The sequence below is a fragment of the Cariama cristata genome, unplaced genomic scaffold (assembly GCF_000690535.1).
Source record: "Cariama cristata isolate BGI_N322 unplaced genomic scaffold, ASM69053v1 scaffold4975, whole genome shotgun sequence".
Classification (NCBI taxonomy): Eukaryota; Metazoa; Chordata; class Aves; order Cariamiformes; family Cariamidae; genus Cariama; species Cariama cristata.
The window spans coordinates 79,931-97,719 of record NW_009618292.1 but is presented as its reverse complement, the minus strand read 5'-3'; the positions used below and the strand labels follow the sequence as shown (position 1 = coordinate 97,719).

Sequence of the window (17,789 nt, the reverse complement as noted above, 5' to 3'; positions counted from 1 at the left end):
TCAGCAGGCCAAGTTCAAGTCAATACCACAAGCCTGCTCTGTGGCCATGGCCAGGGTGGTTATGCTCTGCAGATTTGGGAAAACAGTCTCTGCCTACTTCTTCAGGCTGCTGTGAGGATAAATACACTACAAAATTTCAGGCAGAGTAATAAGGCCATATGAGAAGCTGAGCTAAATATGTAAAAGATGAGCTGTCATGAAGAGATAATACACTTTTTCACCTTGTAGACTTGTTCTGTTCCTGGTGAATTGTTTTAAAATAATTCAGAGAAATGTGAAATGCACAGTCAGCCATCTCTGAGTTCTTACCTACATATGCAATATGTCTAGGTTATAGGTTGTTGATGGCCTTCTTGTTCTTTCTTTATAGAGAGCTCCTTGCTTTCTGGAAAAAACCCTAGATTGATCTCTATTTGCTTTTCTCATAATGCCCTGCCTCTGTCTTTACGACCTTTTACTACAAGTACCTTCTTTTTTTGTTACTGTATGGCAGCATGAGTTTTTCCCAGAAATTATATAAACTTAGCTATGGTATTATGAAGACCACTGAGCAGTGATCCAGGCTGTAGTTCCCTATGGACCCTACCCCAGTGCAATCTCTCTAACCTGCAGTAGACAGCACTGAACCAGGGAGAACTGCAAATTTTAAAAGTTCCATTGCTCAGTGTGAGGATTTTGGTTTCATTTACTGCAAATCTATTCCTATCTTGACTAATAGTTCAGATTTATTTTTATGTGAATGAATCCGGATCGTAAAGCCATTAATATATGCAACATATTTGAGAGAACAGCAACCAAAAAAAGTAAAGTGATAGTGAGAGGGATTAATTGCAAAATGCGTTTAAAGAATTTGTCTCATCAAATTTCATCAGTGAAATACCAATTACCACAAAGAAAACAGACTGCAAAAAATGGACGACTGTAAAATAGATGGTCTCAATTTGAACTGATGGGAAACAGCATTTATAATCATACCTGCCATCCTAAGTCTCTGAAGCTCACGTAAAGTTCATGTTTCTTACATGCTTGCTTTTGCTCGCTTGTGTTATAATCTACAGGAAGAAAATAATAATAATAGATTGTTTAGAAGCATTGCTAGAATTGACAAGATTTAGCTTTTTTTTGAGTTCCTCACCAAACTGTAAGAAGGAAAGGAACAAACATACTGTCATTTATATTCCTAGGATTGGTCATAAAAGCAGTGTAAACTTGAGAATGCAGAATCAGCAGCGTCAGACTGATACAATTTGAGTACTGTCCTGGTTTGGCTAAAACAGGGCTATTTCTCCTTTCAGTTTTTCTTTCCAGTCAAATCCCTTCTGCACTTTCTGAAAGTACAGCTACATGTTTTTCAGACACTGTCTGCTCTCAGACCTGATAACACTCAGTGTTTATAGTTACTACTGAAGTATCAGTAGGATTGGTATGCAGAAAGTCCCATGTTTATACTTATGCCCATGAAAACCAAGGCCACTGCTGGCCCTCTTTTTTTATGTGAGTAAAAAGTCGTAAAAGGGTCGCACCTGCGGAAGAGTGCAGACGGGACAGGTGACCAAAAACTGACCAAGGAGGTATTCCATCCCATCCACGTCATCCTCAGTATAAAGCTAAGGGATCACGAGGGTCTCGCTCTCTTCTCTCATGGCCGGCATCCCTGTGAGACCCTGCTCTCTCTCCTGCCTCCGACCCTGATCCGTGCATTCCTGAATCCAGATCCTGTCGGCTGTGCAGTCCAGTCCAGGACGTCCAGATGCCCGCCCAGCCTCTGGGGCCCATGGGCTGCAATCCCCCACAGTCATCGGGACACTCAGTATTGGTTTTGTATACTTTTTCTTTTTCCCACTATTAGTAGTACTAATATTAATACCTTATACTATTTTTTCCATTATTATTGTATTATTAAAGTAGTTTTAATTTCCAATCCATAAGTCTCTCTCAATTTTCTCCATCCTTTCCCCTCCTGTGGGGGAGGGAGGGGGTTAACAGAGAGTGTCTGCCACCCATTTTAAGAGCTGGCCCAGCCTTAAACGGTGACAGTACACAGACAAAATGATGAATGCAGTATTAGGGGAAATAGGTATACAAGATGTCTGATTGTTGGCTAGCTAGGTAACAACTCTGATAATATGCACACAGGTAATCAAAGGAGGACAAATGAGAGCCTGATCCAAGATATGGGGAAGTCATCTGTATGTTGGCACAGGTTTAATTGCCACATAAAGAAAGTAGCCCAATTAAAATTAACAGTGATAAAAATTGTCCTGAAACAAAAGAATTTCAAAAAGTCTGTTATTTAAACATTAGCAACACTTGGTACTTCTTCATTTTTTACCATATTTTCAGAAATATTCACCACTTGATGATCTTTAGTTGGTAATACTGATGTAAACAAGGAGACTAACAGATGCTTTTTAAAGGCTTGAATGTTTCTGCACTGTCAGAGATGTGTCAGGACAGATGGACACAAAGAACCTTCCATACACGCTTCTCTGGGACAATCTTAATCCTGAAGAAAATCTAGTACTTGTTCCTTACTGCCTCCAAGTAACACAAAAGGAAGGGAACAGGGTCATGCCTTCACCACATTAGCACCCCAGAGTTGGTTCATAGCGCTATTCAATTGATGACATCAGTGAGGCATGTGATGGAGCAGGGAGGACAGGCTGTTTCCTGTGTTTCCATTTCAATAATGCTTAAAGTAGGTTTTTTTGGACCAAAATAGTCATTCTGGAAGAAAAGAAAATATTGGCTGAAAATCACAACAACAACAACAAAACCCCCAAACAAACAAGGAAGACACTGAAAACCAAAATAAGTCTTCATTTTCAAGAACAGAAATTATTTTAGGAACTGTTTTTTTACATTAAAAGACTTGAGGCTGGGATGGGAGGGTTTCTGTTGAAAAATTCCTGAAGAATTAAGAGAGGGGCCTTTTTCACATAAAATCAAAGGAACAGAGTTCTACAGTTGGTGAGATAAACTGTTGTAGTGCTTCACTATCTTTGTAGAAAACTCTTCCAAATTGCTGGCCTAAAGGAGCTTTTCTGCAAATTGACCAATTGCTTCTTGTCAGCTGTCCTGATCTGTGCTACCATTGCTTCTCTGGGATCTCTTCAGTTTCTCTGTGCCTTCCTGAAGATGTGATGGCCAAAACTGAACACAGTGCCAAACAAAGTAAAATAATGGTTTCCTATGATTTCTGGATTATTTTTTGTGGTATATCCCAGAACAGGAGTTTTGCAGCAAAGCCACACTGTCAAATGATCAACTTCAGATCCCTTTTTTATGTACCCCTGCCTAGTCACCTTAGGATTATGTTGTATTTATGAAAATCAAGGAATAAAGAACAGGTTGGAAGTGAGGATGTTAATGAGAACTGCAGCATGACGGGGTTGCAGCAACCATGATACGATGGAGTTAAAAAATTCTGAGAAATTACTAAGATCAACAACAGTATTGCAACCCTGGACTTCAGGAGAACAGATTTCAGCTTATTCAGCGATGTTCTTCACATGATCTCATGGCAGACTGGTCTGGAGGGCAAAGGAGACCAGAACAGCTGGTTGATCCCCCAGGACAACCTCTGAGAGAAGCACAGATTAAGTCCCACTCTCATGTGCAGGTCAAGCAAGTATTGCACAAAGTCACTGTGGCTGAATAGCAAAGTCTTGACTGAGCTCAAATTCAAATAGGTAGTAGAAGTAATGTGAAATTGGGATGAGCTACACAGAAATAATATAAAGATGTTGCCTGAGCATGCAGGGATGGATGTTAGGAAAGCCAAAGCTTAGCTGGAGTTGAAACTTGCGAGGGATGTGAAAGTCAACACGAAGGACTTCATAGCAAAAAGAAAAACTAAGAAAAATACAGATTCATTGCTCAGCAGGGCAGAGGACCTATTGTCAAAGACTCAGAACAGGTTAAGGTACTCAATGACTTCTTTATCTTGTTTTTTACTGGCAACATTTACCTCCGGACTCCCAAGTCCCTGATCCTAGTGACTGAAGCTCTACCCACCGTAAAAGAAATAGAGTTAGGAACCACTTAAGCAAACTGAAGATACATGAATCCATGTGAGCAGAAGGGATGAATTTCAGGGTGGGGAATCAGCTGACCAACATCATTGCAAAGTCTCTTCCTGCCATTTTTGTGTGTTCATAGTGAGTGAAGGATATTTCTAATGATTCAAAAATTAAAATATCACATGTGTCTTCAAGAAGGGCAATAAGCTTAACCTCAGTTTCTGGGAGGTCTGTGGAGCAAATTCTCCTGGAAGCTGTGTCCAGGCACGTGAAGAACAAGAAGGTGTTTGGGAACAGTCAGCATGGGTTTACTAGTTCAAACTGTGCCTAATCAACCTGATTGTTTTCTGTGATGAGATGATTAGCTTTGTGGGCTTTTGAAGAGCACTGGGTGTTGTTCGTTTTGCTTTTAGAAAGGTTTTTGATACAGTCTCCCACAGTATTCTTAGAGCCAAATTGGTCAGGTGCAGTTTAGATAGGTAAAGAATATAATGGGTGAAAACCTGGCTGGGCTGCTGGTCTCAAAAGTTTGTGATCAGTGGTACAAAGTCCATCTGGCATCTGGTTACTAGGGATGTCCCTAAAGGATCGGTACTGGTGCCAATGCTGATTAGTGTCTTTGTTAGTAACCTAGACAACAGAACAGTGTGGACTCTGCAAGTTCACAGAGGATACCAGATCTGGGACAAGTGATCAGTCATCCAAATTACCAATAAAATGTTGGACTGAATCAGATGCAGAAGAGACTCAATGAGATATCATTCAAAATACCCACCCAAATTTTAATCTTATTGGTAACATGTTCCTTGAATATACTTCTTTTTTTTTTTTTTTTTTTTTTTTTTTTTTTTTTTTAATTTTTTGGTTAAATTTTTCTTTTATTTTTTTTTTTTTTTTTTTTTTTTTTTTTTTTTTTTGACAGGCTATGTACCTACTTTCTGTTGAATATACCTGGGCCCCAATGTGTCTCCTGAAACTGTGTCAAAAGCTGTGCATAAGTCAAGATATATCCTTTTGTAGTACTAAACAACTTGTTCTAGTACCACCAGGGATGTTAAGTTAGGCTTTCTAAGCTATACTAATTCAAATCCTCATTCCTTTCTAAAGATGAATACTATCTTCTTTCGTATGGATTTTTCTAGCCCTTCATGGGCTGATTCTCAATGACAGTCATTAAAGGTTCTCCACAGGTAGTTAGTTACTTGCTGCCATCTCAGATACTCTCAGTTGCCCCAGGGCATGTAGGGTCAAAATATATACCCACATCCTATGGGAGTCCTGTGTCTTTCTGGAGTAGCCACTGGAAGCAAGGAAGGATACCTTAAAGTATCATAAGTTTTTGAAAATCTTTATGCCTTTAATATAACCCAAACCCCTTAGTCATACTTTGTGCTGAGTTGTCTGTAATAATCTAGTATGTTCTGCACACAGGTTAGAAGTAAGGTGAAGGTAGTGGAAAGTAAAGGAACTTTAACTTAAAAAAAATTGAACTGTGTTTCACTGATCACTCTTCACAAGGAGCTATATACTGATTTTGACTAACATCAGTGCTCATAGGAGGTAAATATTGAGCTTTTCTGTTTCAGCTATTAGTGGGAATTTAAAATTCAGCCATACTAAATACAAGTCACTTTGCAAAAGAGTTATTAATGAAAAATGTGGGGAAAATATGCATATGGGAAAGTCAGGAAAGTCATAATCTGGTTTTAGATAGCACCCAAGTAGGCAAACAAATGAAAGCTGAAGATCGTGCTTTTGCCAATTTTCTCTCAGTCGTGACATTTTCATGTTGAAGAATATGTACAAAAGTTTTAGCACCAGAATGTCGCATAATTCCCTACAGTTAAAGGAGAAAGGCTGAATAATAAGTGTGTAAGTCATCACATAGAAGTCTTCATTGTCTTGATATTCCGAATTATTTGAATATAGGTTAATCACCACTGGATGAGCTGTCACGTCAGAACACCTGATAAGATGGCCTGCATTTCGTATGCAGACATATATCTGCAAATCATCTAACCCATACACCTACTAAGAAAGTGAGACTTGGGTAAGTCTGTATTCCTTCCTTGAATTCTATCTTTCACATAAGACAAATGTTGTGTGTAATGTAACATTTAATATAAGTATCAAATATGACATTCATAATAAGATCTGGTGCCAAGGATTCAATTTCACGTACTGTAGCTTCAAGGCCCATATGCTTATTCTGTCAAGAATCAAAACTGTAGGCTATCGTGACTAAGAAAACATTGTTCCTCTGCTATTCAGGGACTGCAGTTGGGGTCCTAACCCCTATGTAGCAGAAAAAGCTGTGGAAGGAGGGCAAGAAAATTTATTTATAAGAAATTTAATGAGGACTTTTTTTTTTCCCAAGGGAAATAAAGACACATAAACATGCTTATATATACTATCACAAAGTACTGTGTTTTTAATTAATTAGTGTGACACTAACCAATAAAATACAGGAAATGCAAAGTTAAGTATTTTTTTCTGTTTTTATCTCACTCTGTTATGAATAAAAGTTATGTAGCTTTGTTTCTGAGTTTGCTGGTGTAAGTCACTATTCAGTATTTAAACATGGATATCCTTTAGTGCCCAATTACTCAGTTACTCTTTTTAGATTATGTTAAAAAAATAAAAATTGTCAGCCTTTGTTTTAAAGAAGAGTTATGTGATGAACTTTGAGAACAAGTTGACTTGTTTTGATTTGTTTTAATTATTTTTCCTTTTATCTACAGTTTGACAAAAATACAACTGGGTAGGTAATAAACAGTTAATCCTCTGTGTATAGCAGCCAGGTGGAGTCTGAGTTTAATTCTGTCTGTTTTTACACTGCATTAAGATCATCTTCTCTGGAAGTTCTTAGCAACACAGGCATACTGACTTCAAATCTGTCAACAATTGCCCAGCTGTTATTATAACTGACACATAGAGATTTTAGTTTCTTCATGTTGTATTTGTGTATATCTTCATGAACAATTCAAAAAATGTGTTGTCCATTGGAAGGGAAGAACAGAGTTGCCTGGCAGGGCTTTCCTGTTTGACATGCTGAGAATACAGTAAAACTAATTGCTGAGGTCCATGAACTTAGACAAGAAGAAGACAAAAGACAAAAGGCAAGAGGCAAAAGGAAGATGACAAAAAGCAAGGGCAAAAGGAAAAAGAAAGAGAAAAAAAGAAAAAGGAAAAAAAAAAAAAGAGGAAAAAAAGAACAGAAAAGGAAGAAGAAAAAAGCAAGGAGAAAAGGAAGGCATGACTGTAGTAAAGGTGGGATTGATGTACACAGCGAAATATAACCAAAGCCTGTGACATCTAAATGACAGCATATTTATCTGGGTCTGGCTATATAACCTCTGGCTATGTAGATGAGCATTTTTCACTGTCAGTGTCTGACTTTGATGCTGTAGATAAAAGATTATGGAACAAGCTTAGAAATAAGGACCTACACCACACAATGACATTTGCCCATCACTGTGTCATTTACATCAACAGTGTCTTGCATCAGAGGATGAATGAGAATTGAACATGGTCTATGGACAGTCTGCCATGAGGAAGATAATAGGCAGAATTCTTTGAGTTTTTCTGTGGTTTAAATATGAAGAGACTAATTATGCTTTTAAAGCACTGCTCATTATTGGAAGCTGTAGAGAACTAGGAGAATCAGCCTTCTCCCACAAGCCTTCAGGGATGCAGCATATCCCCCAGTTCCTGGGGATGGTGAACAGGAGGAAAAGGGCATAGCTTTTCCCTGATAACAGGCTCTCCCTGAGAAAGGACTGTATTCTGCAAAGATGCCAAGATTTGGGAAATAAGAATCTGTACTCTCCTCTACATCTTTTTTGCACACTGGAGCATCTCTATAGAATCTGCACATTGCCTTTGTAGTCATCAGCATGCTGATGGGTAGATTTTGATGAGTATTGTAGCAATAGCTAGTAAAAGAAAAAGTGGTTTGGATTACTTATAGTGTGAAAAGTCTCATCACTGATCATTAACGGCACCCAAATAAAAGGAGTTTGTTCATTTGTGATATGGGGACTGATGATGCAAACTGCAAGGCAAGAGCATGGAAGCTGATTTGCCATGATGCAGGAGCTACTCCAAGCAGTTTTGCTATAGAGGATGTTGCTGTGTAAGGTTGTGGTTACTGACGTGCCTTCAGCTTTGCACCTATTCCAGCCTGCCCATATCTTGCTGCCTCCATCTCCAGTCAAGGGTCAATGCCCTTACCTTTGATGCAACTGCACGTGCAATTGCTTCTTAACCTAATTTTGTTTTCACAGTATGGTTTTCTTGAGCTGTAATCTTTTTTGACAGAGATCTGGTGTGGATCAACATATATAGTGATGTACCTCTACGCTTATGCAGGTTCAAGGCTTAAAGAGGTTAGGAGAAAATTTGTTTCATAATGCACATTTCACTAGAGGTGTTCTGATTTTTCTTGTTTTACAAAAGCTCTGAAGCACAACTGGATGCACGGATGAGGCTAACTGGTGTTTTGAGACATAGACTACTCTTCCTGGGGTAATTCTCATGCCAATGCAACTTGCTGGCCTGTGTTAAGGTTGATTTTTTCCCAGGTTAAACCAGCAGGGAGTGTTCAGCTTTCCTGCTATAATCAAGCAGGCTTAACAAATCTGTTCAATTCTCATTTCCTCATAGACTAGAAACATAGGATTCAATCTGAAAGTATGATATTTATATTTAGGTGTCTTTTGTGTGCCATGTACTGAGATGATTTTTCCTTCCCCCAAAATAATGTGGTTCTCAAAATTAGTAGATGTTTCGCTGGAAATATGAAAAATCTTTTTTTAATGTTTTTTGTGCAGAGAGAATATTACTTACCCTTGAGGTAAGAGATTGTGTTTTGGATTTAATGCAGTTGTACAGATCATGTTTGACTGTATTAAAAAAAAAAAAAACAAACCAACAAACCAAACCAAACAACCAAACAAACAAAAACACAAGAAAATGCTCATGCTGTGTCATTCAGTCCAAAGCCCTTCTATGAAAACAGAGAAGTGCATCATACAGTACCAGTAAAACAGAAGGAACAGTTTCTGCAGAAAAAAAGCTGATCATACTAGAATTATACAAAATACAGATTCAATTCGTCTACTGAAGTGAAATGAATTTAGAGCAAGCACCAGCTGGCAAGCTTAACTGATGTGCATGCTTAAACCACATCTGAATTACAAGATGCTAAGTCAATTTTTAACTTGCATTGTTTAAAAAAATCTGAAGAACTTTAAGCAGTTAATGAGAGAATGTTTAGTCAATATAAGTTTATAATAATGAATAATTTAAAAAAACACCATTCTGCTATAGATATGTAATTTCTTTTTTTACTAATAAAAAGGTAAAATTGTCCAGTTTGGGACTTCTTTCATTATTTATTTGTAACTGTTCCCCTGCAATATTGACCAAAAAGGGGTTAGAAGTTAATTGTGCAGATGAACTTTTGTTGTATCGTCATACAGAACACCAGGAAATTTTACAATACTCAAAAAAAACCCAAACAAAAGTAGTTGCAAATAGAGATCCCTGGTGCCTTAACAAATGTCAGAGGCTTTTGAAAAGCTAGTGTCCTCAGAGGCAACATGTGCGTCTCTAAGTCATCTGCCTCAGAAAGAACTATGCTCCAGATCCTCAACAGAAACCAGAGAAACAGCACAGTATTTTTTCTACCTATACATCATATAAAAATAAAATTGAGACCACTACTGAAGTAGTTATAATTATTGTTGTGGATTCAAAATTTTTTTTCAAGTATGTTCCAGTACTCATTTTTAACTTTAAAGTGGAATTTTATTCCAGTAAATCACCAGGTAAACTTTAAATAAGTTCAGAAAGATAAGTTCTTAAAATAATTTCTGTGGTTTCTTTAGCAACTCAGTAGTAGTTTGTAGTTAAGCAAAATTAATCCTTGTGCAGAAGATCAAGGAAAGGCTTATGCATTACTTTAGAGGGGTCTCTAATCTACCACTGTCGAGGTTCTGAGACAGTTGTAAGTAATGCATAATGCTCATAACAGTTCTCCTCAAATAGATGACTTCCACTCCAGGGCTGAAATCTTTCCACTAAATCTAATTTGCTTTCTTGTAGACATCCACAGGGCTTAAGAATAGCATCGGTATTGAGGTTTTGATATGCTGGTACTAGATCTGCGATGCTTTTAAAAAGACACATTTTTAAACCCTGTCCCCAAAAAGTAAAAATGTTTGTTCAAAAGTGAGAAGATTTAGAAAGTGACTTTTTGCCTTCAGCTGAAAGGAACATTTCAGGAAAGAACTGGAGCAAAACTTATTCCAGGCTATAATGGGACTAACAACATTTTCATGTGTATTATTGTCAGTACCTTTCAGGTAAATAAGGGATTGAATTCACTCCATTCAGGGATACACTGAGTATGCGTATCAGTATGTATCAGCTCGTCTGAACTCATAAACAGTTTACACTTTCACAGGTTGGTTAAGCTTCTTCATTTCCAGTATTCAGATTTTTGTGTTACATCTTGGCTTCTACAGCTGAGAGGCAGTTGAACAAGATTCTAAACTTTGTCTTTTGCTGAGGCTTCCTAGACAGGCAGTCGGGGTGCAACCCTTCTCTCTACTGTCTCCACTTTTTTGTTATGCTGTAGCAAAGATCTCATCCAGTTGCCTATTATGAAGGACTAGTTTCAAGCTCAGATACAGCCTTTACCAAACTACTTGGTCATTTCACCCTCCAGGAGCCCACAACACATGTAAGTGACTTGACTCACAGAAGGTAGATCATGCTCAGGGCCAACATAACAAAAGAGGTTCAAACTAAAGCTAGAGAGGCAGGCAGAAATGGAGTGGAAACACAGTTTCTGACATTTCAACCAGTGAGCAGTATCTTGTTGAGCTGCTGTGACTCCACTGCATTTGAGCAGGTGCCCATAACTCCTATAAACAGGCTAGCAAATCATAGCTTCATCTTACCCGCAACACTTGGCATCCTAGAAGACTCCTGATGACTACCGGATTTGTTGCGGCTCTGATTTTTCCTTTTATTGTTGGCTGCTCGGACAGAACGGAAAAGCACTTCACTTGCCTTGAAGAAGGCAACCATGAATGGTTGCTTTGACTGAGGCCCATGTCTCCCAATCAGGCCAGCAGATTTAACATTGATACTTCGACCTATAAAGTAATGGAAATTGTAAGTTAAAAGGTGAACTTCTGCCCCTCCTGAAGCCACAGTGGGAGTTCAACTGCTGACTGAAGCATAGCAAGGATTTTGCCCATAATCCTGAATTTACGTGATTAAGAATCCTAATTACATTTTGTTGTACAGAACTTAAACAGCAAAAAATTCAACAATTTACAAAAGTTTCAATGGCTTTACAGGTAGTTTGTCATTGCATAAAATTGCAGCCTCTATGCACTATATATCTTATTCATTACACAGATATTTTAATTCAGTTTCATGTACACATCTATAGAACTAAAAAATAAATGAGTCCCATTAAATTCTATAGGCTATAGAAAAGATAAGGTAATGCGGTCATCTAATTTTTACATTGCTTGAGTGTCAGATGTGGAACCTTATATCCCCAAAGTAAATCAGTAGAAAATAGAAGTGTAGATAATAAATATACTTCTGCTTTAAAAATAAATATTATACTGTGTTACTCAAACTGGTGTTCATTCATTAGTAAAAGTAGGAAGGCATTCAGTAGTTCAAGAGAACAGAGCTTGAAATATGTACATTATTGACTCTGGTTCTATTCCCAGGGGATATGCACATTTCTTTAAAATACTTGTTCAGTCAGGACTGTGTGGTAACCTCACTATATTATAGGATCTAAACCTCACTAAAAGAAAAGAAAGCAAAACTAGTCACTGAAACTGCATCAGTGACATTTTAGCAAATAAACCCTTGCTCTTAACAGAATTTATTTTGGCAGCATAAACACTTTTGTGCGTATGTGTATTATGCAGAGCCCTTCAACCGTCAGAAAATGAGACAGTGTCATGTGAAGCTGTGCAGCTGTGCTGGGTGGGGGACACAGAGGTACTTTAAATGGGAAGGTACGGGCACAGGCACTGCGTGCATTGCGCGGCATCGGGGCGCCTGGGGATTCTTCTAAACTGACGGGAAAAGTCTGCTGTGCAGGCAATGAAGGAGCATCTGCCTTACAAACGTATAATACCGTTAACTCAAACATCCTGAAAAAGAACTTGCAAATAAGCATAGGAGTAAACCTTATAGAAATAAGCACATAGGTTTCCTTTTCAAACACAAACTTACAGTGGCTGTATGCCAGAGTCTATATTTCTTAGAAAAACTCTATCACTGGCGTAAATGAAAGAGGCAGTTTGATTTGTGGTTAAAGTAGTTTCCATTCTACTTCCACTGTAACAAATGTATTAATTCAGCTCAGACTTCCTCCTTCTGGCAGCCCTTTTGCAGTAAAAAGAGAAATTAGAAGTTCCAGCCAAATACCATACCTTGAACTGACCCACTTCAATACATAAACACTTTTACAACATGTTTATTCAGGTGTAGCGCTTTAAATTGGTTTAAGATGTTTCCAGTGACAGAGAGCCCAGCAAAGGCAAGAGAAGAACTGAGAAAGTTAGCAAGTTATGGAGCAGAGTAATTGACAACATATTCTGAACAATTTTTGATAATTACTTTTTTGACTGCAAGGGAAAAATATATTTGTTGAAGCTTCTGATTTCATTTTAAATGCCTTTTTAGTCTTGTGTTTCTTTAATTCTTCTTTTCATGTGTTTGAGTTACTATTAAATAATTCAGTAACATTAATTTCTATATGTTCCAATCTTCTGTTGCAAGTCAGATATGAAAAACTGTACAGACTGTTTTCTATTCATTGCAACACAGACAAACTAGCCTCTTACCACAAAGTTCCAAGTTTCCCCTCATTTCTAGAGGGAATATTTTTGCTATTTTTCTTTATTTTTTTTGTTCCAATTACTTTCAGAATTTTAATTTTATCTGTAAAAGATTAATACCTTACTGGTGGACATTTTCAGAATACTATTAGATTTATATACTGAGGGCTGTAAAGATGTGTGGAGGTTTTCTCAATTTAAATCTACGTTCCCTGAATTTACAATGGTGGATATTGTGTGCAAAGCAAAATATCCTTCAAACCGATGTGAACTCCCTTTAAAATAACTTCTAATATTATTAAGTTTCCTCTGGGTTTCCTCTAGACTTCAGCAATGAGATGGCTATTAAGATTCCACAAGCTAAGGCTTAGTTGGTTACTCAGGGTATAGTGATACACTATAAAAAATTAATCCAGTAACCCACAGTCTTTTTACACTCAGAAACAGCTTATGTGACTTTATTCCATTATTTGCTTGATCTTTTAAGCAGTCAACCTGAGGTTTTAGGACTCAATTGTTCAATTCAGGAACGGTATATGCACTGGATATGTTTCTAGTACAGTCAACAGGAAAAATTTATTGATTTCTGTGGGTTCATCATTAAAATTTTCTCTCTTAGTTTATCATATACCTGAGCTTAAGTGCAACTTTCAGAAGATGAAGCAATCAAAATACGCATTGCCCTTGGGCCCTTATATTTCTTCTGAGAAGGATCTTTGAACTGCTTGGTTTGGAAATTCAAACCACATATGTTGTCTCCATTTTAGGTTGCTTCTGTGCAAAAGAAAGTTTGCACTTACAGAACTTCTATTATCCTTTATTTTTTTTAAAAAAAGTGTACATGTGGGAGATTTCCTTCAGTCTAAGAACACAAAGTTTCCCCCCTTCTTGAACAGGAGGTGTTTCAAAGTATATTGCCTCTCAAATGCATAAAGTTTTCTGCCATAGCAGTAGCTCCATCTGTGTACCGTGGTCTTGTAAGGTAGTCCTCACCTTTGTCTGTAGTGTGGATTTTAGAATACAGTAAGAAAAACCTTACCTCAACCTGAATTTGCCTGTGTAGCAAGAAGTATTCAGGGGCTTCATTTTTAGTAAGCAGTTTTAGCCTATAATTTCTTGTAAGCATTTATAAAACTCTTGGCTTTGGTGATAACTGGAAATCCAGGTCTCTCCAACATGCATTTGTTCCATACTGTGGTATCAGAGCAATATTTTCTAAAATCAGCTGGATGACTCAGGCTGACCTGCTTAACTACAACTTCCCTGGGAGATTCACCCACATGAAACTGATAAAACCAAAACAGCAAGATGTATGTCTCTACTTCTCTTGAATATCTCTGAACAAGAATTAAATGTGGTCAAGCATCCTGAAAAATGGGTTTGGTTTTATCCTTCCATCGTGTTTTTAATTCTGAGGATTTCAAAGAGTTTTCTTCAGACTTTAGAAGCAAAGAAAAACAAACTGCAAGAAACCAGCAGTCAGCTAGTGCCTGCACCACTGAACCTAGCCACTACAATTGCCCCTACACCTAGAAAAAACAAATAAGCATAATAGAGGGACTTACTCTGTGTGGGAACAGGCCAGAGCCTTTGTATTCTTCACATTCTGGCATGTACTTCTCAATCCTTCTACGAAAATTTATTGTCTCTTCTCCATATTGACAGGTATATTTGGAGACTGAGACTTATTTAAAGCATTATGTTCCAAATCTGCTGAACTCCTTAGTCCTTATTCATATGATTTTGAGTCTTTGGCAAGATGTATTTGTTTGACTTGGCATTTAAACTTATTTTTGGCTTTTATTCTATTTGATAGTAAAGTGCCCTTAGCAGTTTGCATAAAAGCTTGTATGGAAATGCTGGTTTGACTGGCTGAACTGAATGAATATTATTTCCCTTTTCACTTTCTGTCCCCTTATAATAAAGGAATCGCTGCTGCAAAAATAACTGTGAAGTTCAGCTTATAAAAAGGTCCTACCTCAGCAATCCTGATGATTTTGCTCTTTTTTTTTTAACCCACAAAATAGGAATAGCACTTAGGATGATAACTGCAGAGCTATTTGCTGTGTCACTATGTCTACTTTTCTGCTGTCACATGGAGTCATATCATACAATTCTTTTCATGAACTGATCAAGTTGCAACTTAAAAGTTCATTTCCCCCCCAGCTGCTCCAAATGGAAATGCAAGGGCCCTTCAAGCTTTCAATAATAATCAGTCTCACAGTCCTGACCTGGAGACATGGCCTCGTTTTTCATGATATTCAGAAAGCTGACTTTTTCTGAGATTGCCAGCATGGATGCCAATGACAGTGGTAAGATTTGTGACTTGGCTGTCTCTCCTCGGGCAGTATATATTTTATGTAAGGCATTGAGCAGACCCTAATTTTGCAAGAGCTTTTAGCCATTATGCATCTTGGCTAGATTTACACTGGCAACACAGCACAATGAATGATTCCAAGATTCATTATTTTGTCCTGAGTCATCAAACTGTGGCAAACCACTCATTTTGTTATGAAAAACAAGTACTTATTTACTTTCAAAAGCGTTCAACAAGTCACAAAACACATTTTACAGATTAACCACTACTACTAGGTCACAGTAGTTATTTTGGTAATAATTTTATATATTTGTAGATAGAAATGAAATCTTTAGTGATGCTGAGAATTAATTTCTGGTTTGCTGAAAAAAAAAAAATATTGTTTTGCCACACCTATGATTTCCTCCTTGTGGGGAGAGATATCTGAAATGAGGTTTGGGAAAGGCCTTTTGGACAAAGACACTGAGTATACAAGGCCAAATAACATCCAATATTTGAGTAAAAACTGTCCTGGGGCTCTAAGTCTGAAAACTGACAAAGTAGTTTTCAAAATTAGATAAAAACTTGTGTGGTTTCTCATACCTGAACAGTGCTTTTGAGAGCAATGGGACTTCACAGAAACAAAAGAATTGAGGCAGTGTTTGGCTACCAAAGCTTAAATGAAGGCTATTTGAAAAAAGTAGAAGAGAAAACCTAACAACACATATGTGATGGTCCATATATAAGACATCCTCAACACTCCAACTCTGAAGTATTTTATACTGTCTCTATTGTATCGTCAACATAAACTGTTATGCAAGTGTTTCCTCTGGTGGACACATTTATCTATATCAACATAAAATATGCTTTTGAAACAAGCTTCATGTGTTTTATTAACTCTTCTGCTCCCTGGAGGCTTTAAGGAATTCTGAAAAATGGGTGGCCTTTGGTGGTCTGTTCTGCATTTCCTAGGCTTCACAGCTTTAGTCAAAACTAAAGATTCAGCATTTGTTTTTAAAATGTTACATTTTGTTCGTTTTATGCAGTTCAGTTGAAGTAACTTTTTGTATCTTTTTGTGTTGATTTTGATATTCATAAAGCTCTTGAAGAAAGCACTTAGAGACATGCTAGGAACCATGGTATGCTGTACAATGTGGCAGTACCATGTGTGCTTACACAAAAAAATCATATGTAATCATATACAAATACGCTTGCTAAGTACGTGATTTATACTTTCAAGTTAATGTACTTAAACTGTGAATGGTTTGTGGGAGTTCTAGGGCTTTTCTGCACAATTAAAAATGTGTTCAGGAAGATGATAAAATGAGGAGAGATTAGATTAATTGGTCATCCACCAAAGAATAAATTGGATAAAAGCCTTCTGAATGAAATGAAACACAAGTGCCGTTATCTCTAACATACTGGTGCTGAGATGCAGATGTATCCTTCATCTGCCTGGGGAGCAGGGTGGAGGGGGAGTTGCACAGCTGTACAGCCAGGTCCAGTACTCACCAGTATGTAATGGTGGCAGGAGAAGGAGCAGGAGCCCATATCACCTTCTTGACCGTCCTGCTTAAAGTAAGTGTGCCCTTACTAACAAAGGGTGTGTTCACATTACTTGCTACAAGCAGACACAAGAAAATGCTAACTGTATTTCTGACCTAGCTGGAAACAGGGATTACATCTATCTGAGTAAATTAAAGAGTGCCCAGTGCTCCCAGGCTCTGTTCTGCTCAGGGTGGGAGAATGCTCCTGGTTCTCTCCCCAGTTCTGCTCAGGGTGGGAGAATGCTCCTGGTGCACTTAAGTCCTATGCCAGCTCCACTGCAGAGTCTCCAGCATCTCCAGGCAGTGCTGCAGGGACCTCTCCTGGGAGGGGCAGCTGCCATGGGGTCACCTTGTTTTGGAGACTGAGAGTGTCATCCCTCCAGTTCATTTCACACCACAGTGTTCCTGATCATGTTTAATTTACTAGTATAACTTTGGCCAAAGTCAGCTCTGAACCAGAACTCATGTAGCTGTACTTAGCCGGTGCTTGAGCCCAAGCTAATAAAACCTGCTGAGGGGCAGGATATATTAGCTCAGGTTCAGTGCTGTGCTAACATGGCTATATGGCTTCCAGATGGTTCAGAATTTAGGCAGAGCTATTGCCTGCCAAAGTCCATATATATCTCAATATAAATATATATATCCAAAATTTCACCACTGTAAGGACACTAATGAAGGTAAACTCACTCCTGATACTTTGCCTTGTAAATACCAGCTCCACTAAGAAACTTAAATGTAACAACCCAGTAACATCCTCCAGAGTACCTGATGGCTACTGTGGTCGTGTAAGTTAGGTGCCAAGGTTGACTGAGGGCAACCTCGGGATGAGACTGATAACATTTAGTGTTGTAATGATGAGGCAAAGGTCAATGTAAAGTATGCAGCCAACTACCTGAAGAAGCCAGGGTGCTGCCACAGGTTCCTAAGGGTTGAAAGCAAGCCAACGACCCTCTACGACACAGAGAATGTGGCCATGCTACCTCTCTGAAGGCTTCATAGGAGAAAGGGACCTTGGAAGGCCCAGGTTGAAAGGAGGAGA

At 38.1% G+C, this 17,789-nt stretch overlaps 1 protein-coding gene across 1 annotated transcript in view; it reads right to left on the bottom strand.

Moving 5' to 3' along the window:
• Positions 1-17,789, bottom strand: part of BMP5 (bone morphogenetic protein 5) — a 61,399-nt gene that overhangs the window by 5,281 nt on the left and 38,329 nt on the right. The window contains exons 4-5 of the mRNA XM_009700814.1: positions 10,991-11,188; positions 976-1,052 (exon numbers count right to left, since the gene is read on the bottom strand). Of these exons, the coding sequence (XP_009699116.1) occupies positions 976-1,052; positions 10,991-11,188 (275 nt within the window). The remainder of the gene's footprint in view (positions 1-975; positions 1,053-10,990; positions 11,189-17,789) is intronic.